Genomic DNA, 27,953 nt, shown 5'->3' with positions numbered 1-27,953 from the left:
ATTCAATAAAAATCATAGCTTCAAAATCCCGGGGATGTCTCGAAACCTTCATTCCCGAAAACTTATAAATTATTATTTCGGAAATTATGCGGAGTTGGTAATTGATTTTTTTTTATGGAATTAGTCTTTATGTGCAGCTAGGTTTTAAAGCAAGTTGCAAATCCAACTAGCATATAATAAAGTCAGAAAAAAATAAAGTAAAAAATGACTAAATGGCGGTTTACTTGCAGCTTATATGTGTCAGCGCGGCCAAAAAACGTTTGTAATATACAAGTAAGACCTTTCAAAAAACAATTTAACGAATTACTTAGCTGTAACAATTTGGTTACTAGAATCTTATTTAAAAAATACGAAATACGAGACATAAATTTTGGTCGAGGTTTTCTCCAAAACTATTGTAGTGAGACTCATGGCAATTTTACTCATGCATTCGAAATGAAACGTTTTCTCTGACTCTTTTGTCAACACAGGCATGTCCGATTTTAGGGGTAAAAAACGGTGTGCGACGACGATCGGCAAGCTACCGGGTGGAAATAGAGAGTCGTCTGACGACATTAGTTCGTGGCCGAAGTTGCCCGAAGCAACTGAGTGTAAACGCTATGGGGATCACGGTCGCCTTCGGAAAACGACAGACTGTAGACCGAACAGGTTTCAACAAGTCCAAGGCTGTGGCCCCGCGACAAAAAGAAGGCGGCAGGCGACTCGCCTTCGGCAGCACGAAGTAGTCTGCCGAAGATGGTAGACGAGCCGGTATAAATGCGCCAAAATGGAGTAAAAAACATCATCTACCTCTTCGATGTATTATTTTCAGAAAGGGGTTACTATATTTAATGTAGGGTTTTGCTTAACTCCCGTTAAACACAACTCGATTATCGATTTGAAAAGGAGGAATTTACAGACAAAATGTATTTGGCAAAACCACTAGCAACTGTTTCCCAGCTATCAAAGTATAATATGCACTTAACAGAACAAGAACTAATTTACAGTACAGTATATTAACATGAATAATTATTATCCCTGTAAGTTTGCGTAATATTTAAAAGCACGCAATTACAATGACCGAACAAAAGTTTTCAATAATGAGTTTCACCAACCAATTCATCTGGATGGGTAATAAGTTAACAATCTGTTCAGGCGATTTCACCCTGACTGTACTTTATTTGGGAAAAAATGTGAATGTTTAAGATATTTATACAAGTTAATTGAGAGCTTTGTGAATAGTCACATAAAATCTGTTTTATCGCCATGATGACAGGGTCCAAAAACCTTGCTAGCCTTTAAGTTAATTATGGAATGTTTCGCTACAAAATAAACCAAAGGCCATAAATATCTTTGTTCAAATAGGGCGAAGAAATATTAGCAATAAAATCCTATATATGTGCCTCCACAGCGTAATTAGTAAAACTTAACAACACTTTTTATCATTTGGGAAAAACAATACATATATTATAACCTTAGCTACACGCTTGTAATGGGAGTTGAGCAGTTAAGATTCTACGCAATATTGAACAGCTGCATGCGTAAAATGTAAATTATAGTAACTTATTAGCTATTATACTTTTCGTGAACAGTGTTTAAGCTGTACAAATTTCACTTATGTCATTAAGACTCCAGTGACATCGGGCACAGGCTACACAATTCCACCAAATCTTCTGGCATGTCACCTAATCAAAACTCGACATCGAGCTAAAAAGCTGAAATTCGTTATAAACACTATGTAAGTATTGACTTATTGTTGTAATTTTTATATATTTGGGTCAGGCCTAATTGTTCATTCTCAATATCTATAATATTAGCTAACATTATAATATAACACTTATGTACAATTTTGATAACCAGTATAGGGCTATGTTACAGTGTATAAGAATTCTGCAAGTTTATGCTAATTATGTACAATCAAAGTTTATTTCATACAAAGTGCAAAGAGAATGATAACCAATTTCGACAAGGTTTCTGTCGTTTCTATAGTTTCAACAATATTTCGTTATTATTATACATAAATAACTAGTTTACTCAATTTCGTAAAAAGTAAAGTAGTAAGTAAAAATCAGTTTTTTTTAAATTCGGGACGTGCTGATAAATGATAAAGAACATTTGCAACTGTTCAAGACAGATTCTACTCATAAATGTGGACATTCATTTTATGCTATATTGGGAGACCATAGTTATTTAAACTTGTGGGTAGAATTATTTGTTATATATCGACTACATAATTGGTATCTTTTTGATATTTCTAGTATTAACAAAATATAACCCACTGCGAGATAATTGCCTAAATGTGTTTATACAGAGTGACTGCGGTGTCGTGATCCCGATCCATTGCTTCGAATTCAGTAAGAATAGAACAGACATTTATTGCAACACCACAACACATAGATACAAGCAATGGATTAAAAATACTCACAGACAGACAGACAAAGCAAAATAAAAGTAATTAAAAACCAAAATAAGAAATACAAAACAAGAAAAAAAGCAACATAAGGTAAGTAAGGACCTTGGATGTGTGTGTCGTAAATAAAATAGAATAAACTACGTAAATACTTGTCTATGTGTTCATTATGTGTTATTTGTGTGTTGTATAGATCAAAATATTGCAATTAAGTAACAAAAAAATACAACTCGATTGTTCCGAGTCGGGTTGCGACGCAACAGGCGTGGTTGGACACGCGGGAGGGGACGCTGTGCGACAGCTAGCACAATGCAGATTGTTTTGTCTACGTTTCAAACACGCAGTGTCCTATAACGTAACAGTATGTAGCTATTACTAGTTTATTTTTAAAAAAACATTGTATTGTACAATGTCATGCTTATAAATAAAATAAAATTATACAATAATGGACAAATTGAAATAAGTAGACAATTAAGAGATTAGATTAATTTAATTAGATTATATAAAAAAAAAACATTTTTGGGTTGCAATGGGGATATTGACTACCATCCCTATAGGCTCCCGAACGACTGTTGACTAACCAACCAAACAGGGGAGATTGACTAACCTCACCTGTTCGTGGTGCATCCTGTTAGTCAACGAACGTAGTAAACTATAATGGGCCGCAGCATTATCGCCGAAATAAGTTTCCAACTGCGGTCACCAACACGCCTGTCCAGCGCGGTGATTAGGGCATTACCCCTAAATGAGCAGCACTACAACGTCAAAATGGCCCCCAGTTCTCGATAGCTTCGTTATTTCTGGTCATTGCGGTGGCGGTCACGGTAACGGCAGGGGGGGCGGGTTGGTGCTAAGAATCCTCGGGCTACGGAGGGCTGCCAACTGCAGTCAACTGAATCTGGCTACGTATAATGGACGCACGCTGCGGCAGGACGAGGTCAGATTACTTTATTAGGTAGGTTAGGGCTCTTCATGATGAATTCCTTTTTCAAAAAGAAGCCCCAAAGAAAGGGGACGTGGCGGAGCTCTTATGAGAGGACGAAAAATGAGATCGACTTCATCTTAACTAACAAGCGATATATGTTCAGAGATGCCTCAGTGGTCAATAGGTTCAATACAAGTAGTGAACACCGAATGATATGAGACACTCTGAATATTAACATTAGACTCGAACGAGCGCCTTTGATGAGGTCGACTCTTCGGCCAACACTACTCCAGACGGAAGTTGGAACCGAAAAGTTTCAAATAGACCTGCAGAATCGTTTTGCGTTACTGGAAACCCCTGATGAAGTCAACGACGCCACTAATAACTTGATGAGGCACATCCGCGATGTAGGATATAAGCACTTTCGACAAACGAGCAATGGACGAAAGTCGAAGCTCTCCCGCGAAGTAATGAGGGAAAGACGTGAAGCTGTTAATGCTACCGCACTAGAACGTCAGATACTTGACAAAGAGGTAAAGAAATGTATACGGCATAACATCCGCCTATACAATGCAAAGATTATATATTCATGAAGCCATACAAAATAACAAAGATTCATAGTCTTCGCAAAATCTTCAATCTTTACTTGTCACCTGAAAAGCTGACAACATCTCAGGGAAACACGGTCACCTCTAAACCAGAAGTACTCGCGGAAGTAGAAAAATTTTATGCGGACTTACATGCCCAGAAAAGATGGGTCTTTCATCACGTCATCATGACATCGACGTGAGCGAGATTAGGATAGCACTCATTAAAGCTGGCCGATCTATTTTATTAATTTCAACTCCGTTCTCAACACTGGCACTATACCGGAGACATGGAGCTGGAGCGCGGTGGTCCTGCTTTTAAAAAGGGGGACAAGACCTTTCTGAAAATCTATCGACTCATGTCGACCTTGAGTCATGCACATAAGCTGTTCGAGCATTATCACGAATCGTCTTGACCGAAAATTCGATGATTTTCAGCCGACGGAACAGACTGGATTTCGAAAAGGCTTCAAGTATTATAGACCACATACATACCTTGAGACAAATTATTCAGAAGACCGAAGAATATAACCGATTCTTGTTCCTGGCTTATGTGGATTAGGAAAAAGCGTTCGACACCATCGAGATCTGGGCTGTTCTGGACTCCTTGCAGAGATGTCAGATAAAATGCCGTTACTTCGAGATAAAAATCTTTACGCTATAGCGACGATGACCGTCCAAGTACAAGGACAGAGCATAAGACCAATAAACTGCGTCGTGGAGTGAGACAGGGAGATGTCATCTCTCCGAAACTGTTCACTAACACGTTGGAGGACGTCTTCAAGGTGCTCGAGTGGGAGGGAACGGGGATCAACATCAACGGGCAGTACATCTCACACCTTCGGTTTGCAGATGATATTGTTATAGATACTGAACGATTCTTCACAGTGTAAGATGAACTTGGACAAAACGAAAGTTATGTTCAATGCACACGTGACCCCGAGACCTGTAATCTTAGGTGGAGTTACTCTTGCTTGGTAAGCACAACTTCGAGAAGGAAGCCGACAGGAGAATTCTTTAGTTGTTATTCGTTCGAGCGAGTAAGCTGATGATTGAATATTTTTTTAGAACAGACACTGGAGTACGTACACAAAGGCGCATGCCACAACTGCCCAATCCCGCAACCGCAGCCATAACGATGATTATGTCAGCCGCCGTATACCAATGCTATGAGTCTAAACCACCGCGGTATGTGCACAAGTAAAATCACGCTGTTGTGATTTCAGTAAGTAAATGATTATGATTTCAAGAATTTAGGGATTTTTATAATAATTACAGCAAAAGGTATTATTAATAAATTATTAGAAATCCCAAATTAATACTGACATTATGGACACCTTACATGTTACGTTTAAAATGTTTTTGAAAACAAACCGATCAGACAAAAGTCAAAATAACAAATAAAGCAATTTGATAAAATTTCAGATGACCATGATCGTAAATAATAACTAAATATTTTTTATTTGCACGAAAAAGTTATTGCCTTCACTCTTCCATATCTATTGCGTTGTGGTCCTAATGGGATAGCAAGTCATAATTAACTAACTGTATTGCTATTCAACCCTACAGCCACCCAGTTACGGAATATGATAGGGAAAGTCGGAAATAATAGGTAGGTTTAGCAATTCATATATTCATACAATGCAAAATCAATTATGCATTCATTGATTCAAACAAATTTCACTTTTAGACGAAAGAACTAAAAGAGTTTTAATTTTATTTGGATACCAGATTTTATTGCTCGTCCGTTTGGCATTTATGTAATTTGAATCGTAGTCACAAATAGGCAAGGTATTAAAATTAAAGAACCAGGTTTTTTTATGTTTGTGACCATAAACACCCATTCTTTACTTTAATAGCTTGCTTGTGACCATTTCTCATTTAATACTTGGCCTTACACATATTATGTTAGTCTTTTCCATTTTGATTTTCAATATTTTTGTAGGTAGATGAGAAAATAAGGGGCAGCAAGATAGTCCATCATCCCTAGAGTAAACTTTCAATACTTAAACACGTAAATTAACTTACTATTTCAGATACTTTTTCATATTACTAAAAGAAAATTGCATATTTCCACTGTTAGGAAATATTCCCATTTATCGGCGATATGTTTTACTTACACGTTCCGTAAATATTGATTCAAAATAATAAACAATTTACTTTATTGCAACTCTTGAAACAAACTAAGTCAGTCAAATGGATATTGAGAAAAAGTAAACATAAAAAGTAAGTGAGCCTTGAGCATAGGACCCGTAAAGGGCCCGAAAACTAGGTTTCTCTGAAAAAAAAAACAAATATAAGTGATTACGTTAATATTAGCACACTTATACATTAATTAACCAACTTCGCAATGTTCAACAGTTAATTTAATTGAATCATAGTACACCGAATCATTTTGTACATTACCACACAAACATCTAAACTATAAAAGTAAATTATTACTTACTGGAGTACGACAACACTAATTAACTAAACATGACCTGTTGTGTCTATATTGCACTGTCTTTGACATTTGTAGACGATACTAAGCACTTAAGCAGTATTGTATAATCTTCTCGTCGAAGGTAATGCTTGCTTTAGGGCTGAGTACCGCCTGGAACGGGCTAGGTTACTGCACCAACCAATTTTCCTTTGTGTTTACAGATGAAGATAACCTTTTCGGTGCTGGGTCACTTAAGATAGCTGCGGAAGAGCAAGTGCGAGTGCGCAGTATCGCGCTCCTGCTCTAGGAGGAACATCATGTCACGGTGGTTGATGCGCTTCAACCGCGTCCGTAGTGCCATCTGACTGCGGCTCGTCTACAATGAAAAGTATTTTCAAAAACGACTGTACAAATAAACATGAATTTCGCATGACGTGCGAGAGGGCGTTATCTCAATTTTCTCTCTCCTTTATTTATGACTCGACATCACACCTCTCGAGCGCTTACCAAAAATGGTCACGTCGCTGCAATTTCAATGCATCATTTATTACTATCAGCCGCCAATCATCTGTTGGTCGCGATTACGCCTTTTTTTATTCTTAATGAGTGCACATCAAACATATGAAACACAGAAGGGCGTAGCAGTGACGGGAGGCAGAGACAGAACGAAGTTTTAATCTAATGTATTCATTTATGATGTATAAGAATTAATCATTAAAATATTCTTCCAATGAGTAAAAAGATCTGTGATAACTTTCCTAAAGTTTGTATCATATTGCAAATTTTTTTATTGGGCTACCGCTGTGTAATTTGAATTTGGGCTACCGCTGTGTAATTTTAATGTTGATTCTGTTATAGTAAAACTAAATTATTGAAAAAAAATATTTTATCTCAAGCGTCGTGCTTGGTCTTTTAACTCGTGTAAAATTGAGGATGCCTTCTTACAAAACCTACCTACCTACTACCTTCTCTTAGAGCATGTACGAATTTTCATAATCTGGTTTTACGTGTGCTTTCCAATTGACATTAGAATCAATATCGAATCCCAGCAATGTAACTCATCTATATATTTCGAAATATTCTCGAAATATTTGCGACACAAAGACAGCTTTTTCACATTATCCATTGATATAGAAATGATTAAAGGTACTTACAAAACCACTTGCTCCATGATTGCTTCCACTTGATACAGAATCTCCAGATCCTCCTGGCCCATCTAATCTAGACTTTTTGCGAGGTCCAATGGCTTGTAGCGCAGTCAAGTTTGCTTCTCTTTGACGGAGCTCTTCCAGTTCAGCTCTTTGCATTTCTTTGGCCTAAGATATAATAAAGTTTATGTTAAAAAGTTAACAATATTGTTTCAAACCAATAATGCTAGGTTTTCGTCTACTTCACTTACTTTAGCCTTCAGCTTAGCTTGTTCAGGGTCCTCAGTCTTAGATCTGGATTTGGCTGCACGAAGAAGCATCTCCCTCTCGGAATCCTCTCGTCGCTTTTTGTCAACGCGATCGAGTTCTTCGAGGAATTTTAGTTGTCCTTTTACATCTTGACTGACTTCATAACGGGAATCAGTCTGTAGAAGATATAATCCCGAATGAAGAGACAATACAATTCATTGGCACTATTAAATCAGCAGTATCAAACATTTCAATTCTTCTTTCATTCAAGTTACCCACAATCATATCAAAGTATTTTTAGCTCACAGTCATATAAAATTGTATAAACATTACCCTGCTACAGCACGTCACATAAAAGGAATATAACAGTTTGGCTACAAGACAACGGAAATTTTAAAAAAATCTATACAAATTACAAAGCCCCCACTGCCAACACATTTGTTTCGTTTAGTAGTCAAATTAATCTCGGAAAGTACGTTCCGTTGAACAGACTCATGTGGTCATACAATGAAATTGACTGTGACCGAGACGGTGGCATAGACATCTTTCATATAGAAAACACTAAGCAGTTGATTCGCATGTGCAAGTAATTGTTTTGATTCTTAAATCCCCTGTAATTAGTTATTGCAATTAATTAAATTACAATTTTAAATAGGAAATTAAACTATTCTTCCGTTTCGGGCCCTTTACAGGTCCCATGGTCACGGCTGACTGACCTGACTGACATGGGACCTGTAAAGAGCCCGAAACGTTGGTTTGTTTGAAAAAACAAACATACGCGATATAAATCCGGAAAAATAGTTTCATTTCCTATGTGTAACAATCGCGAAAACCTAAGAACTCGATATGTACAATTTTAAATATTTAGTTACTTTTTTTTGTATTTTATTCTAAATTATTAATGCTGTATACACCTGTAGCGACGTGGCACCTTGTTTTCAGAACGTATGTGTATAATTTTCTAAGATTGTTTTGTGTTAAGTTGGTATACAAAATTACATTGTCTTTCATGCGGTACATACATATAGGAGACAGTAGACAGGTACAGTTATTAGAATATTTTGTTATCAAATAAGCTTTAAGGTTAATAATACTAGCTGCTAGCTGTCAACTATCACTTTCTTGAATTTGTCGAAAATATACTTGTATAGTTCGCGAAATATTATCTGAGTATAAGAATATTATCAGCTAGAACGACCTTGTTATATAATAACGTAATAATAACTAAAATTGTTTTTGCAAAAATTTAAACAAAGTAATCATATAGATTTTAAGACTTTCGTGGTTATTCACTAAATGATTATCACTAATATCAGGTTTCTTACCACGGTATGATCATCAAATATTGAATAAATGAAATATCGGGAAAATAAAAAGAAGTCATACCGTGGTAAGAAACCTGATATTAGTGATAATCATAAAGTAATCATACTTTGTTTCAAACCCATGGCTTTCAACTCATGTAGTACCCAGAAATTTTACTTAATTTTTATTATGAAGTAATCTTAAATGTAATTTCTTATGCTAATTGTAACCTTTCTATGAATAAACATCTTTTTTTTACAATAGGTATAACCTAATATTCATGTTGCAATAGTAGCTGTGCACAGTAAACGAATGGCATATTTCTCAACAACTCGCGATTGACTCTTTTACACTTTTTTTTGTCCTTCGCCAAAGATCCCTCACTAACATCCGAGTCTTGCACTCAAATCTCGATTCGGTCCACTACCACCTTGAAACCGACAAACCGCAGCTGCTGCTCCTCACAGAGCTGCAGATCAGATGTCGGACTAAAGCAGTGTACCTCAGATACCCCGGGTATACTCTGGGGCACAGGTTCGTACCTCGTGCCGGAGTCTGTGTGTACGTTCGCGACGACATTTGTGTCAAGAGTCTCAAGAACCTTGAGGCACCGAGTTTTTCTATTTTATGGCTTGTGGTTGCCACAGGAGTTACACAAAGTGTACTGTTGTGTCTACCGCTCGCACAGTGGAGATCAGGAGACGACCATGTTGTTCCAATGTCTGAGCGAGACGTCTGATGAGGCTCAGCTCAGGTACTCAGCGGCGCAACTAGTCATTTTGGGGGACTTTAATGCACACCATCAAGAATGGTTGTTCCCATACCAGATGACCGACCACGCTGGGAGGGAGACGCGTAAACTTGCGTTAACGCTAAGCCCTTTCCCAGCTCGTCAGTAGCGCCACCAGGATCCCAGATGTTGAGTCTCATACGGCTAATTGCTTGGACCTTCTGTTAACAACTGATCCAGACTGCTACTCTGTGATTGTGAAGGCACCACTGAGTACTTCCGATCATTGTCTGGTGAAAACTGTATCCGTGTACTCCCCACCCAATCAGGGCCCTAATGGTATGAGACGGTTGTGGCGACACAAGTTAGCAGATTGGAACGAAATGCTCCATTTCTTTGCGTCATATCCTTGGCACGCTTGTTTTACTTTATGAGACTCGTCGAGCTGTGCTGATGCTATAGTCGAGGTCTAGCGTTTGGGTATGGAGTATTACATACCATACTCTGATGTACCCAATAGACCCCTAGCTCGTCCATGGTTTAACGCTGATTGTAGTTGTGCTGAAGCACATAAACAGTCCGCGTACCAAGCTTGGGCAAATGCTCGACTACGCAAGCTTGCCTCTTATCCAACAGGCAGCAAATCCTTTTGGTCCGTGGCCAAAGCGGTCGAATCTAACTTTTGTCGCCCATCTTTGCAATCTCTGCTGAGACCGGATGGCTCGCTGGCTCATACTGCAAGAGAGAAGGCGCATCTCTTTGCCTCACTCTTCGCTGAGAGTTCGCGTCTGGACGCTGCAGGGATCCTACCACCTACTTTACCTCAGGCTGTCTGCACTATGGCGCCAGTTCGCATACGCCAAAATGAGGTACTTAGAACTCTGCGAAATCTAGACGTGAATAAAGCTAGCGGGCCAGATGGAATTCCAGCAATAGTCCTGCGTAACTGTGCGCCTGAGTTGTCTCCTGTTCTCACTCGCCTGTAACGCCTCTCACTTGAGACTGGTGTAGTTCCCAGGTCGTCGAAGCTTGCAAACGTGCAACCTGTGCCAAACAAGGGAAGTAGAGCAGACCCTGTCAACTATAGATCTATCTCAGTCACTTCCTTACTCTGCAAGTCTATGGAACGTGTACTCAACAACCGTCTCTTGTTGTACCTTGAAGACAACGACCTCCTCAGTGATCGCCAGTACGGATTCCGACGAGGGCGATCTACTGGGGATCTTCTTTTGTATGCCTGTCACATATGGAACGAGGCTATAGAAAAGCAAGGCGAATCACTTGCAGTGTCTTTGGACATTTCTAAAGCCTATGACAGGGTCTGGCACGCAAGCCTTTTAAGTAAGCTTCCCTCTTATGGACTTCCCACTGACCTTTACAATTGGATCTTGGATTTCTTGAGCGAACGTTCGATTCGGGTGGTCTTAGAAGGCTACTCTTCCGAACATATGGCGATAAGTAGATCCTCAGGGTTCCGTAATAGTTCCTCAGGGTTCCGTACTGTCTGCAACTCTCTTTCTGCTGCATATCAATGGTATGTTAATTCCAGGTACCTTTGCGTAATGCTGATGACAGCACTGTTGTAGATAGGTACTTGACCAATGCAAGGGTCAGTGGAGAGGAAATCCAGTCTTGTCGAGAGTCCATGTTTAGCCGTTTAGATTTGACACTCCAGGCAGTCTCCGATTGGGGCAATGCCAATCTTGACTAATTTAGCGCTACCAAAACGCAGGCGTGTCTATTCTTCACAAAGCGGAGTCCCTTTGAGCAGACTCGGACTTTTCGTGATATATCCATACCGATAGCTGACTGTCTCCAGCTATTTGGAATGGATCTGTCGACCAATTTGAACTTCGGCAGATACATTGAATCCATGGGCTAAAATGCAGTAAGGAAGCTTGGCATCCTTTTTAGGGTGTGGTGTTACTTTACACCGGGACAGTCGCTTCAGCTGTATCAAGCACAAATCCGCTCGTGCATGGAGTACTGCTGCCACCTTTGGGATGGCTCTGCTACATATCAAATGGCCACTTTGGATTCAATTGACAACCGTGCCAAGAGGCTTATAGGTGACTCGGAATTAGTGGAGGCGAAGCTGCAGAGCCTTGAAGAACACCGCCGTAAAGTTGGCTGCTTATCGGTATTTTACAGGATATATCACGGAGAGTGTGCGATGGAATTACACGATTTAATTCCGCCTTTCCCTTTCCATCTCCGAGGGACTAGGCGTAGGCTTGGGTTCCACCTCTATGTTCTGGATATTCCAAAGATTCGCACGAAGCGTTACGCTTCCACATTTATATGGCGAACGGCTATGGAGTGGAATTCCCTGCCTGCAGACTTGTTCCCAGAACGTTACAACTTTTCAAGGCGAGAATGAATAGGCATTATTTAGGTGTGCATGCTCCATCGTCGATCTCATTGTCACTTTCCATCAGGTGAGATGGAGGTCAAATGTGTACTTATATTTTATAAATAAAAACAAAGGTATAACACATGATAAAATTTGTGACTGTCTATGTGTGTGTCCATAGCACACGCAAAACAGGGTTTCCCTAGTGCGGGGCTGTGTTGAGTGTGTGCGTGTGTGCGTTTATATAATAAAATTGTATTATTTCTATAACTATGGAATTTCCTTATTTTTATTGATTGCCACCAAATTATAACATCATTAACAGCCCTGTGATTTCAGTTGTGTTAAAATTAGGTCAATTAAATTGTGTAACATAAAAATATAGTTATAAAAATGTATGCAATTTCAGTTCCGCACAGCGCCGTTTTTTTTACAGTCAAAGAAGAAAGCAAAAGACAGAAACAATGGTGATTTGCCGCTATTAGTGATTATTGACTAGTTGTGAGCTGCCCTTTGCAAAGAGAGAACTGAAAATTATCGTTAAGTTTTTAAGTAACTTAGTAACTATTACTATGAACTGCTAGCGTGCTTTGTTGCAGACAGTGGCAGTTTCTATCAGACTAGGAAAATCTATTGGAACTGCGGGAAGCGAACGCGTTCCGAGGCGTTCCACACAGCAGTTCCACGCAAAGTTCGCGGCGCGAAGGCGGCCGCTTTGACCACAAAAAGAGTAACCACGCTTCATTTTCAACACAGGGTCCATGTTAGTTACCAAAAGTTATCGATCGTTGGCTGCGTTGAATACACATCGAAGAATTTTTTAATTTGTAATTATCAGGTTTTCTATGCGTATCCATCGTGTCACAATAACCTGAATTTTAAATCCACAAGCTTTGAAGAGGTCTGTCTGTTGAAAGATGAGTACAACAACAATATAATTTATTCGAATTAAATATACAATTATATACATATGGGGCGTCCTGGTTGCAAATAAACCAGTCTGCAAGGAAGTTCCGAACAAGGGATGGATCACAAATGAAAATAGGATTGCCGTAAAAAAGAAAAAAATAGCTGATAGAAAAAGCAAACTACTTCCAATACAAGCTACTTTTAGCGATATTTCAACATTTAGCAATACTGAAACTCCATTTGGCGCCATACATAGGCAGCCCCCTCTGACGAAATACAATAAAAAAAAAACCACTTATAAATTTTTTTTCCATTTCCACTATCGAATTCACCGCGTCAAGTGCTCCACAAAATGTGTCATCTCATGCCGTACAAACGTGTAAAAAATCTGTCAGATCCAGTCTAGCCAAGGGTGGAATTATATTCCATATAAAAGTATATTTTTATATTAATTACTAGTTTCATTGACCTACCAATAAATGGACGTCAAGTCTAATACAAAAACCACGAAAAAATGTCAGAAGTTAACCTATACAAACGTAGTGACGTAACGAAGTATAAAAAACTAAAACATTTAATTTAAATTGTAACGTATTTGCAGTACTGCCTAATTTTGCTTGCAACAATTGAAGGGCCTAAAAACACCACATTCAGCTTCTACTGGAAACTTAACAAAATGCACCATATTCGACCCCGCTTCGACTGAAAATTACTTGAACACAAGATCAATGGAGTAGCCTTTATCGTAAATATTAATTAATGTATACAGGCTGTGTATTTGAAAGTCAGACATACTTATAGAGTGCGTTATTTTCCTGACTCTGAACCCAAAAAAATAATAAAGTAATGAACTTAATCTTTATTATTATCTTTATTGTTATATATATACATATATATATATATCGACTACTACTTATCGAAATCTATGCACACCACTATTATTGCTCCGAAAGACGCAGCGGCGAGAACAAAGAGACAGTGCACGCGACCTTGGCCTAGCGAAGACACGTAAATTATTTGTACTTCCGCTCGCCCGAACACTGCGCCGGCGGCGAACACGCCTGTCGCCTGCAAAATGGATATTTATTCTAATGTCGAATTGACTGAGATGGTGCGACTTTACGCAATAACTGGTGATAGTGTGAGGCGAGCTATTGAAATGTTCCCAAATTGGAGTTTACGTGGAGGAGGTGAACAGTGTTGAAGTTGTTGCATGAGGGGATTATCTCAGCATTTTATAGTGTGAGACAAAATGTGTTTGTGTTGAACAATTTAAAACAAAATTTAGAACGACGTGCTAGACATTGTGGAAAACGGTGGACATTTTGAACACTTGCTCCGTAGCACGTAAGTGTAAATAAACTGTAAATAACTAAAAAATCAATCGTGTAAATAATTTGATTTCACATTTTTAACTACGCCCAAAACCTCAATTCTTATTAAATGATAACTTAATTATCGTTTTTAGTACATAAAACATTTCGATGATAGTTCATAAGTAAAAAATAATTAACATAAGCTAAAACGTAATCATTACGATAACAGCTTTTTCATCACAACATAAATGAGTAGAGAGAAGTGAAATCATTGTTATTGTTGCTGTCTCACTCGGCGCTCGCTTGGTAGTATTCCCAATGCACTCGAAACCAAGCTTAAAGGGAATCGGTTTATTCCTATGTACACTCCAAAACAAATTTGTTGATTTATTTTGTGTTCTATACCATATCCTAATTTTATATTAGTGTATGTTAAGTTGTAGCATGATTTACTATGACATGCATAAATATGTGTCACTTTCAAATATACAGCCTGTATATTTATGTATATTTATTTATATTAGTTGGAATAACGGTACATTTCTTATAGCACACGCTTACTTTCATATTTATAGTAATATTTGTATGTGTGTATCTACCCAACTCCTTATTATTCCTTACCTTACTCATTATTATATCGCACCCTTAGTAATATAAGGGCACAATCCAAAAAAAGTAGATTTTTGGGAAATTTGGGAATTGATAGGGACTTAAATAATAAATGGGATCAAACTTATATAGCTCCATATTTCTGTTATATTTTTTGTACTATATGGGTCTAACTTGAAAGTGTTTTTTTAACTTGCTTGAAACTTATGGAATTTATTTATATTATTTTTTTTTATTGCTATTTATAATACATTTATCAAAGAACAAATCTGCCAAATTTCATATTTATAACTTAAATAATAAGCATATTATTTGAAAAAATAGGTGTAATGTAGGAATCCAGAATCTTAATACGCGATTTCCCAAAAATCTACTTTTTTTGGATTGTGCCCTTATATTACTAAGGGTGCGATATATATTATAAATATCCGTAATTCCGAAAACCAATTTATAATAAAACCGTTACGCTTTCGAGTAATTTTGATGCTTTTCACAAAGACAAAATTAGCTTTTGTTTTGTAATCTTCCTAAAAAAAAAATACATTTGACATTATGAAAATCCGAGCTAACGTTATTTCGGGCAAATGTATTTTCTGACTTCTGATAGGTAATCCCAAACCGTAAAACGAGTACAACAATATTTTGTTAGTTTTTGCTAACGTTTAATAAAAAAATCATTTTAAAAATAATATTAAAACCAAAGCGACTCTATAGTTTCTTTGTTCTAAATATTTCAATCGCTTGTGGTTCGAACAATAGAAAATGACAAAGAAGTTTATATAAGCTTCTTGAAACGGACGTAATGGGTCTCTTTTAACCTTTTGCGCATGCAATGAGTAGAAAAAGGACAGTTAGGTATTTGATTATTTTATGTGCTTTTGTATTTTATATTTACAAGGCATTTATATATAAATTAAGTACCATAAAACTGTACAAAATAACACTTTTGAATAAGAACTAAGATAACACAATATATTTGTTTAGTGAAAATATTATACAAAATCTCGTTTTACACTTTACTGCAATAATTTTTACAAGTTATTATTATATGGTACTGCATGATTGACAACCGCGCTGTCAGTCGAACAAACGAAGACTGTTGCGCAATTGACGCTCTGTATGTAATTTTAACGCCCCATTGATGCGGACACTTTTTAGCGCGAACCCGATGTCCATTTATTGGTAGGTCAATGATTAGTTTTCTATTTTTCCGGTTAGAGTATAAAATTATGAGAAACTTTAGCCATAATTTCAATAAACTGTGCCTTACTGAGAATAAAAGTCACATTAAGGCGAGCATTCAAAAATAATCTATAGCTTTTTGGCGCTATATTACTGGAAAATGTGGTAATTGTACTTCTATCCCATCAGTGATCATCCATCCCACAATTGTTTGGGAATCATATTGCAACGACCTACACGCGATGTACAGCCTAATGCGACGGTGACAAGTTTCTTTCAGAATATTCAGAGTTATGATTTGGTAACTTGTCACAAGTGTATATCTCTGAGAAGGAAGTTGAGAAAGGCTTAGAATGTTGAGAAAGGTTCTAAGGCCGCCGGCCCTGACGGAAAACAACCACTATTTTTCAAACTATGTGCGCCAATTTTGGCTCTCCTTTTAATGCTAATTTACAATAAATCTCTTAGGGCGGTGTGTTCCCTCGGGAGTGGAAAAAGGCTAGAATAGCTCCTATTCACAAAAAAGGAGATATTAGTGACCTTAAAACTTATCGGCCCATTTTTATCCTGTCTTGCCTCGCAAAGCTTTTTGAACAATTGATGCGTCATATTGTGACAAATTATGTAAATCCCTATATTTCTGCACACCAACCTAGCTCCAGAAGTGGTCGTTCAACTCTTACGAGCTTAGTTAAGTTTGTGACTGATGTGATGACCGAGGTTGATAGAGGTTTCGAAGTTGATGCCGTGTTTACGGTTTTTAGTAGTGCCTTTGACAAAGTCAGTCACAAACCATTGATATTGAAATTGAAACGCTTAGCTATACATGGCAGTCTGATACAATGGTTTAGCTCTTATTTAGCCGATAGACTACGAGTTGTGAATATTAAGGAACATGTATCAAATTACTATTGTGCCAAGTCATGGTTCCTCGGGGATTGATCTTAGGTTTAGGATCTTCCATTCACAATACTTGTTAGTGACATAGCTCAAGAAATACAGCGTTCGAAATTCTCTATATATGCCGATGATTTAAAACTTTACAAAACTCTAAGTTGATACAAACAGATTTAAACAGAATTAAACGCTGGTGTGACGCTAATTGCATGGTGCTTAATACAACTAAAAGTCCACATATTAAATTTACTAGGAAAAGACTTCCGTTGCTACTAATTCTTATATTAATTGTACAATGTTGTAAGAAGTGACACAAATGCGAGATCTTGGAGTTATCATTGACAGCAGGTTGAAATAGTAACCTGTAAAGCAGCAAGGACGTTGGGTTTTATAAAAGGAACGCAAGAGGTTTTAGGTTTCCGCGACACAAGCAACTCTTGTATGATTATTTGGTTCGCTGTAACCTGGAATATAAAAGGTTTTTCAACAAGAACTTTGTTTTGTTAATGAAAATAAAAGTATAAATTTAGATGACAATAATTCAAATTTTTCTTGAATGAAAAAAAGTAAGGTACGCTATCGAGAGATGTTAACAACTCAATTTTGACCTATTATGAATGATATGTATATCACTAACACGTGGTATCAACAAGACGGTGCCACAAGTCACACAGCCACCGAAACAATGAATTTATTGCAAAGCAAATTTCCCGATCGCATAATTTCACGAAATTCAGCCGTTAAGTGGCCAGCTCGATCATGTGATTTAACACCGCTGTCAAATCACATAACATAATCATGTTTTATGGGGTTATGTTAAAGACAGAGTACATACGGAGCCAATCGAATCGATTGCAGCCTTACAACTCAAAATTCGTGAAGTGATTAACGAAATAGACCCACCATTTTGTCAAAAAGTGATTAAAAACTTCGATGAAAGTATGGACATCTGTAACTGTGGTCGTGGTGGACATTTATCAGATATCATTCTTCATTCATAATTGACAAACCTTATTTGTTTTATTCCAATAAAAATTTTAATCATTGTCATCTAAATTTATTGTTCTATTTTGATTTAAAAAAAAAGTTCTTGTTGAAAAACCCTATACTAGTATGGTTAGGAATCCGTTGTATAAATCCAGAGAGCCCTCACCAAATATGTGATGTCCTTACAACCAGCGATTGGCCCATTTTAATTTAATTAGCTAAAGGGAGAACGTGAACTGCAAGATCTTGTATTTTTGCATAAAATAGTAAATGCCTCTACTGACTGAACGGAAGTTTTAGGTCGAGTGAATATCTCGGTTGCGTCTCGTGTTCATCGCAAGCCTTTGTCTCACATTTTTAAAACAGCACGTAGCAGAACTAATTTGGGCACTCGTTGTCCCCATATGGGGAGCTTTGTAGTAGTTTAGTTGGAGAAATTGTTACTCACGCATTTGGGACGGATAGGGGTTGGTCAACCAACAGATACTAATAAAGGTTTATAGCGAAAAATAAACCAAATCTCTTTGCTTGATGTACTTGTGTTGTTTATATTTTTTTAACTAATGTAGATAGGAAGCGCATACCTTTAATTCGTGAAAGTAGCAAATCCTTTAATTCGTGAAAGTAGCAAATGGGTAGCAATTATTGGTAATACATACTTCTGGAAAATCTGCTCCCTTCATGCTGAACAAAGTGGCGACTAGCCATCCTGATATCAGAATGACTGGTCTATTTTTTTTAATTTTTTCAGAATATATCAAAGGTAGCAAATTGTAGTAAGTAGGTAGCAATTTGTGAATATACACTCAGTGCCAGACGCCACAGGCGATCAGCCATCGTGACGGTCACAATGGATGCGGCTAGCACAGAACCATGATGGATGGCACAAACTTCGGGAGGCCTGTACCCAGCAGTGGGTAAAATCAGGCTGTGGATGATGATGATGATGAAGCAAATGAACGAAAGATAACGAATTGTTAGAGATTTAGAGAAAAAGGAAATTACGTTAAATCGCCAACATTCGTTTATCAATTGCATCCGAAATAACCATCGCGATATACAACAACGTAATCCATACTCGCACATTTGACACGCAATGTAATTTAGCCAGGATAACGACTCGTGCGTTATGTTAAGGGTCAACAACAAACTTTGTTAGTGCATTATGTAAAATTCTTTTTAGACGCTAAGCATGTAACCAGAACTAGGCTGCCATCGCATTACGCATATATTATGTAATATTTATATTGCGCCAATATTTGAACTAAGACCAAACTTACAACTTCAAGCACGTCTACATCTAGCAATCAATATGTATAAATAATCCCTGTTTCTCTAAGGAACACAAGCTTCTTCCTCTCCTGTGGGCTGCATTGTGTGTGACCTGCATTAGGGCACGTAAATACGACGCGTACTCACACATCACAAAATGATGATAACCTTGTTGTACATACACAGAGCACCAAATTTTGCTGTCTTTGCATTGTAGCAATATTTTATTCATTCGAATTTAACCACATCTCAGTGGGTAACTACTATAAGTTAATTTGTTTGTGAAAGAGGTCAATCTCAAGTTGAAAAGTAACTCGCAAGCAAAAGTCGTTTCCCTCACAATGTACGACACATTCACGTATAGCCAAAGTTTGCTAAGACATTGTAGTATTTCTACAAACAAATCGAAGGGTCTTTTGTGCACTTAATGAACTTTTTCATCACACTTAATTAGTCTGATTGCATGTAGGTTAACTTGACCATAATGCCCCAAATAAAACCCACCATTATACATAGGGAATTACGAACCTCGACTCCGAAAACCCTCAGTCTTCTAATTCCGCCTTCCAATAGAGTCTCGTTCGTAATTCTTTGACCGTCCTTAATACACAATGCATTATTATATGTCTAAGTGCCACATGTCTAAGTGATTGAAATATACAAAGTGACTCGTAAAGTTTTCACCTTGAATGAGTCGAAATTTTACTATAAGGACCCTTTTGAAATCGCTTAATTTCATACAGAATCGCAACATTTCGCCTTAGCAGCATATCATATATCAGCAGCAGAGCATATTTACACCTTATAGCATACCTTATATATTGAATTACCTTAATGAGATCGATTCTATGCTGGGCTACGACAGCCAGTTTCTCTACTAGATTTTTAAGTCTCTCGTGAACTGCGTGGCTGATTAACCCTGCGACTTCTGCTGATGGTTCTTCTAGATCGTGCTTGGCAGCAGCAGCCCTTAGCCGGGACTGCATTAGGCTCATTGGTATTACGTACTCGTCCTTGCACGATCTGTAAAAGATACACTCGAACATAATAGATGCTAAACGCAAGGTGTTAATTTCTATATTTATATAAATGAATCAGGCACCAATGTTACCTGATTTGGGTGCCTATCATTTCAGTAGAACCAAGAATTCGCTGGGTTTCCTCTGCCAAGTTAACACCGCCCATAGCAGCAACGTCGTTTATGTCATCATCTCCGGTCATCTTATCGTCGGCAAACGGCTGCGATGAGTACTGCATTGATTTCTTTTCTTTCTCCTTCAGTAAAGACTTTCCGGGAGTGAGGACCGTGGACAGAGCAGCTGAGGGCGCTGAAGGCCGAGGAAAGTTAGCCTTATTGTTCACCGTCATGGGCTTGCCGCTGCTGACTTTGCTTACGTTGATTTTTGTTTGTACCGGAATATTCTGGAGAACCGCTATCGTACCGGATTTCGTTGTTTTTGGCTAAAAACAAATCAATTGCTAAAGGTTCAATTCTTGAAACAAACATATGCAAATTGCACATTATTCTAGTTTTATTTCCCTGATGTTTGTGAAATGTTATGTGTTTTATGGCTGCTACATATGTTGTAAGTTGTCAATGGATATCTGCTTAAATGTATGTATGTACACAAGCCTACTCTTTCCAAAAATTGGATAGACAAATGTTTTTACCGTATCGACAAAATAGCCGATCAATTGGCAGTTCCATGTATTGACGCGTAAACCATAGTACAGTAAGACAAGCATGGTAACTTCATACAAACGTAACAGCGCGACTTGTATGTGTGTGCGCCGTGTTCACACACAAACGCATAATCTCGCGATGCACTTGCGTTGCATAACACTGGTCGCCTTTAAGTATTTATTATTTAGATACAAGCGTAGCAGCATGAATTGTATGTGCGCGCGCCCACTGCGTGCATAATCTCGCGAAGGATTCGCGTTGCACAGCGCTGGTCGTCAGACGCGCCTTTCATTATTTTGAGAATGTGCGCGCTGCTACGCTTGCATGCAGTTACCATACTTGTCTTATTACACTATGGCTTTGCGTCGATATACTTTTAATGATCGAATGAGCGAAACAGACATTGTGCGTTTCGCGACGACAGTTATTGCATGACATAAAGTTTCTTCTGACCCGACTTAAGTCGATTCCGTGTTTATAAGAGTTTTGTCTCCATAACTTAACTGTACATTCTAGGTGACAATGTGAATATGCAGCAGGCCTTAAAACGTATTCCATTCTTCGTAGAATATAACGTAGGGCTACTATAATAAATGTAACCACTAATCGTGATCGCCGAGCGCATCACAATATCCAATGTTTTTTCATCCAAACGAGAAAGGACTCATTACAACGAACACTATTGTCACGTGAAAGATAAAAGTATCTCTATACCATGTACCTACTAAAATGTATTATGTAAATATTAAACAATGACGCCCCACTGGAAGAGGCAGCATTAATTTGTGTCGGTTTCATCTACTATATTATGGATTAAATAAAACTGACGATATACAAGTATTATCAAAACATGCAAAGCGACACGTTCTAATCATGCACATGGCAGATAGGACAGGGAATAAGAAATAATGGATAAGACACAAAGATATAAACGTTGGACATTTTCAACCGCCCATGCAGAGCTACTTCTCGAACATATCGCTTTCTAGGGCTAATAATTTCAGTCAAAGTACTCGTTCGTACGTAGTAATGTTCTTTCGAACAAAGGTACACGTTTAAAACGGCAAATATAACTGAACGTTTTCCTCGCTTATTCGAACGGGAAGGAAAATGGCCTGGCGCAAGAGGCGACACACATTTGTAATTAGTTCCAGTAATTGTACTCTAGTTATTAGACAACATCATGCATTGACATCGAGAGCTACGCAAAATAGAATTAGTGCAACAAAAGATGTGATAACATCCAATATTATGTACTATCGTCACTACCGGAATAAGATCTAACTTCGCCTTCGAACGCCTAAACTATGTTTCCATGACTAGGTATGCAGATGAAAAAAATAAGAGAAAATAAGATTTTAAGTATTTCAACGAAATGAGTTTGATTGAAATAATAGATCGTATGCTACGACGACGCAAAAAAACGCAGAAAACAATGAAAATGCAGAAGCAACATATATTTAGGTAGATTACACGACGGGGGTTCACAAACCTGCGCCGTGGTTGTGGGCTGCGCCGGTACAACATTAATGGTTTTGTGCGGGGCTACGATAGGAGGTGCTAATGATACAGGCAGCACCGGTGGCAGAAGAGTCGTCAGAGTCGGACTCGACGAGTCTTCGTCATCGCTGAAGTCCTTTCAACATTACAGCGGGTTTTAATTCTAATCATAGTAAGAACTAGCTGCTAAATAATGAATAGAAGTTTGCTGTTAACCAAAATCAGATCTAAGAACATCAGTTGACAGAATAATGAAGCTGCTGTAAGCACGCTCGAATAGTATTGTGTCAAAATAGCGTGTAGAGCTTAAACTGATGCAATAGTACTTAAACAAAATTAACTCTCTCGACTATGGGTCTTCCACCGTAAAAACCAAGTAGCTCAAAGAATTAGATTGGCAAAGAATATGAAATTGTAAAAAAATGATCGGCTGTCTGGATCGGCGCAGCGTCCTCCTCTACCATAAGTCAATTTGTTTGTTGTTACACACGACCTAACTTATATTTTGAACCATTTATATAATATAACGTATCGGTATCATAGATGGCACCTAAGAATAATAATATTATTGTTGACACTCCCGTTTTGGGCTTGAACATAATTGACATTCATACGACAAATTGAATCAATATTGATGATGAATAATATTCCCGTTATACACTTTATAAGGAAAAATAGGTTAGTACACGCCTAACTCATATCTTATGCAACCACATGGAAACGAACATATTTTGTAGAATTCTATTGTAGTCTCAAACATTATTACTTGAGGAACACAGTACACGGAGAACATACTTAATTTGTTAGATATTCGAGAAGGTTACTAATTACTTTTGCTGATTTACTATGTGTGTTGCTGCACACAGTTTAATAATTAGATATACTTACCATTTGCATGTTGGCAGAAGTAAGGACTGGTTGCACAGGCGAAGGCATCGTGGAGAACGCCACATGAGGGGCGGGAGGATTGATACCCTCTATAATGAGCTCTCTCGTGACTAGAGATTGTCTCAAAAGAGGCAAACTTTTCTGAAAGTTACGTTTTTTATTACGACTACGAATGATATTGATTATAGTAAGATTTTTTGAGGTTTAAATTATGTTATTTGTAATTTGAAATTATGAACACGTTCCTAAAGATGTTTGAAGAAAAGGGTAGGCTTAGAGTTGCAACTTTTTTTTTAAATTAATAAAAGATGCAAGGAGCTTTGGCCATGAGCAAAAGCCATAAATACTAACCTTTAAGAACCCAATTAAGCAAGGTTGTGGACTGGCATTTAGCAAACGTTCTAGTCTGTCACAGAATTCTTCTGGCTCTACTTGAGCATCAATGAGTTCCTGTATAAGATTACGAACATTTTGCTCAACAGATTTCGGCTCTTTACTGGACAGATCCAGGAGATTGGCTAAAAAATTCCTGCATTTCTCTTTTGTATTATCCGACGGTTTCTGGTAAAAAAAAAATTACACATGTAGTCATCGTTGAACCATTGTATTTACTAAAACATGACATGTAACAATTAAATGCATGGAAATAATTTAAGGTAGATTTGCCCTTTTTCCTATCATAAATGTGTAACTGAAGGAACTTTAGTGACATGCTTGTTTATGATAGGTAATACAGATACATAGAACCGTGTGTATTTAGAAATACAGTGAAAAGTGAAAGAATTGTACAAAAATCGTGTCGCTAAATAGACAATGACTAGAAATTAGTGACTGATTTAGATCAAACAAATACTACACAGGAACCCCCATTAACGTTACAGTAAAAGTGTCTATTTTTAAATAATTATGAAAATGACATCTATTTGCGAAGTAAGGTCATTAGTTTGTAATGTTATTATACCATTACAGATATTTTAATAACAATTTAACTAATGTGAATTATTTATAACGAAATTCCTGTTGTTTATGGAAAGGACAACTTCATTATTAATTAATATCTTTACTAATTCTATTACTATAATACAGCTTAGTAATTTTATTTGAAATTATTAATTTTCAAATATTTTAAAATTTTATTAGTCTTTACCATTAAATCAAATGAAAGGGTTGTTCTTTTTAACAAGATTAACATTATGTATGATATAAAATAAGATGAGAACCTTTATATTTTATTATGACACCCAGTTATTATGGGTGTCATAATAAAACATATGGGGTGGGGCAGTGTAACCTGTAACATTTATTGCAAGTTCTAGTTTTGTAGTACCTCATCCTGCCTATTTAAACCAAAAAGAAGACTAGAGCTGGATTGGACTTCCTAAGCAACTTAGTACACCTTAGTGCAATAGTGAATCGATGGACATCAGCTGAAACTTACATTGTAATTAACTAGAGTGACTTACCTGTGTGGTTACCGTGGGTGCTTGAGGCGTAGTCGTAGCAGATGCTACTGAAGCAACAACCGGAGTGGCCACGGGGCCCTGCGGTAGTTGCGGTGGTAACTGACCCGGTGACGCCACACTGGTAGATACAGTTGCCACACCGGGATGCTGAGTAAACAAAAACAAAAAAACGACAATTAGCAAGAATCACAGTAAGGCTCAATTGAGTACTACACATGCTTTTCAACTGACCTGATGTCAATGCTACAAAAAATCTAACTGAAAGAATCTAAATAAAATAAACTTGGAATTATCCAGGTCACAGAGCGAATATATATCTAAACCACTACATTCACAAGATGCAACATTGACTCTGGCATTCACAAAGGGATTTAAAAAATGTTATACATCAAAAGCGAGAGTACACATATTGCCGATAATATCAAAGTGATGGCAATTTCAAAATCTGCATAAGAAACCTAAATTTAGTCTATTCTACAGACATATTAGTAACATCAATACAATGAAGTCAGAAAAATCTGGGCTAGAACCTTACCTTACCTTGTTAATTACCTTTGAAACATGCACCTCCACCATATTTTACATGCATGATAGACCATTTGAAACTGGACAAACAATATTATGCAAAGAAAGTGCTAGTAGAAGCTCTAAGTGTGAACTAGTTCATTGACCTTGTTTGATTGTCCAATTTCAGAGACTTGTGGGTGAGCGGATTGGTGCCTACTTACTGCCGGCACGGTCGATAACCGGATGGTTTGACCCTGTGGCGCCGTGAGAGTGCTGGCCGCGGGCGCGGGGCCCACCCTCAGGAGCTGGTATTGACCGTTCTCAGTCTTTAACAACAAATGACCCTGCTGCCCCGGTTGAAGACTCTGCAGAGTTTGGAGCGTTATCTAAAAATGAACGCCTTGTTTGAATGTACTAACTCACAAGCAATCTGTGCAGCTAATTTACAATATTAATTTTAATTATTTTTAAGACTGAAATAATGAATCTAAAGCAGGTCATTTGTTAGGTGTACACATAATGAAAAATACAATGAATGATAAAATGTGCAACATCTAGATACACATATCACTACAGGCTCTAAACAACTTCAGCTTGATTGGTACATAGAGTTTAAACCACCATTGATTCTATAATTTATTACATTTAATTTGCTCGTTCATACAAAGATCAACACGTTTACACTTATCCCAGTAATACTTACACAAAGAATGAGTTCAAAGCTAACACTATCTTCATGGGCTTCATTTACACAAACATGGTGGAGTATATAATTTTTTTTATTTAAAATATTTCACAAAACATTATAATGATGATACATTCCCAAGATTAACATAGGTTTGTATTCTATAAGCTTTTGAAAGAATAAGCAAAAAATCAATAACTGTGCATATCTATCTCTGTACAAAGTTTAATATGATTTACTGTGGTGTATACAATTTTCAACAAGGATTTACGTCAACAAAACATATTATGCAAAAATCAATAACGATAACAAGTGCAACAAGTCCAAATAAATGTTCATTTACAAATCCTGACATCTGTATCACCATTATAACACTGGTTAAAGAGAAAAAGTTGATAGTCAAGTATAACACAGTTCATGACAATGAAACATACATTTAGATCCTGGGCTGGAGGTCCTTTGCATTCAGAAGGGAACAATATGCAGGAGATATTATTACATACCATACATGCAACATGAATAGTACATGATCATGGATTGACAGTTGTTTATGTGTAGAGGAACTAGTGATGTAGAGTTGCCACAACAAATATTAGTATATGTGGAATTTAAATGTTCTTACAGACCAGAGCGGCATTGTACAAAAGCATGTGTCCAATATATACATTAAGATTGCTGTGCACCAAAAATTTACAAATAATGTTAGCAAATAACTTGAGAAATAGCTCTACAATATTTTTTCATTTACTAAATTTTGATGCCCAACAGATGCAGGCCAACACCAAAGACTTTTTTGCAGTGACCTTTAGCTCAAGGTACATTCATTGTAACAGAATGTCTGTTACTCCACGAGCTTAAAAATACAGAAAATACTCATTTGTTATTTTATAATTCACTTGAGGAATTGAATGACCTTGATTATAGCAAATGTAGTCTCAAATGTAGGCCTACAAGATCGAAACTGAGGCTATGTGACTATCTTATCTTAGTAACAGAAAGTATGATTATGCTACATAGTGGCTATACAACAGCAAATAGAGACAAAGACTCACTCCAGGTGCTGCCTGCCTTGCTCCAACCACTTGCGGTGCCCCGATGACAACTCGTGGCGACACAGTTGCCACAGACTTTTGAGCACTAACAGCCGCAGGAGCACCAGGCCTCATGTTCAGTATCTGAACATTTGGAATTATAGTAGGCTGTGCCGAGCCTATATTTTGTGTGGTCACTACTACATTCTGTGGTCCAGGCTTATTGATAGTCATTACATTGGGTATAGACGTAGGCATATTAGAATTCACAGTCATCGGAACAGTCACCATGCCTGGTTGAATGCCTACTTGGCCAGTTGTAGTCCCCTGTTTTATCACCAAAGGTGGTTGCATAGTAAGTATTTTGTTGGCAGATTGTGGTACCACTATTTGGTTTTGTGATCCGAGTCCTATGCAACCGTTCGCGATTGACTGAGTCGGGAAAGTCACACGATTAGCTGAATTTGGCAGATTTTGTGGAGTTTGTGAGTATATTACTTTTAGTGCTTCGTTCGAACTCGCAACTGATCCAGTTATACTATGCGGTAAAACAGTTTGACCAGAGCCAGGCACATTAAACGACACATTAGCGGCAACACTGTTAACAGATTGATAGTTTCCACTCTCCACACCACTGATTTGATCTGTGTTGTATTTTTGAACGCCAATAATAGAACTTGCAGACGAAGAGATACACCCTAGATGACTTGGATTCACATTCACTAAGTTGTTTTGTGACGATACCGAGGACACGGACGTAACTAACTGGTTTTCGAGCGAGCCTACGATGGCGTTGACTGCGTTCTCATCAACGTCTGTGGACAAAGCCTGCTCTAAAAACTCGGCTGACGCCATTTTATACAAATCGACGGATATGCGCTAGAGTACCCCTAAAATTTAACGATGGATATTCCC

General features: G+C 37.6%; 1 protein-coding gene across 2 annotated transcripts; it reads right to left on the bottom strand.

Annotated features, from left to right (window-relative positions):
- Positions 1-498: 498 nt before the first annotated feature.
- LOC113239191 (transcription initiation factor TFIID subunit 4) lies at positions 499-27,893 on the bottom strand. Of its 2 annotated transcripts, XM_026476067.1 has the most exons (11): positions 27,060-27,893; positions 25,544-25,708; positions 24,816-24,962; positions 23,704-23,913; positions 23,353-23,493; positions 22,457-22,600; positions 20,392-20,741; positions 20,111-20,303; positions 7,723-7,896; positions 7,478-7,639; positions 499-6,699 (listed from the first exon to the last, which is right to left on the bottom strand). In XM_026476067.1, exons 1-11 carry the CDS (start codon positions 27,891-27,893, stop codon positions 6,571-6,573), a joined length of 2,649 nt encoding a protein of 882 aa, XP_026331852.1. In that variant the 3' UTR covers positions 499-6,570. The 2 variants fall into 2 exon arrangements, with proteins under 2 accessions (XP_026331852.1, XP_026331853.1); XM_026476068.1 differs by lacking the exon at positions 22,457-22,600 and having other exon boundaries at positions 5,126-6,699.
- Positions 27,894-27,953: the final 60 nt, after the last annotated feature.

The sequence above is a fragment of the Hyposmocoma kahamanoa genome, unplaced genomic scaffold, assembly GCF_003589595.1.
Source record: "Hyposmocoma kahamanoa isolate Upper Pololo Valley unplaced genomic scaffold, ASM358959v1 99702, whole genome shotgun sequence".
In the NCBI taxonomy this organism is placed as follows: Eukaryota; Metazoa; Arthropoda; class Insecta; order Lepidoptera; family Cosmopterigidae; genus Hyposmocoma; species Hyposmocoma kahamanoa.
This window is presented reverse-complemented; position numbering and strand designations above follow the sequence as displayed.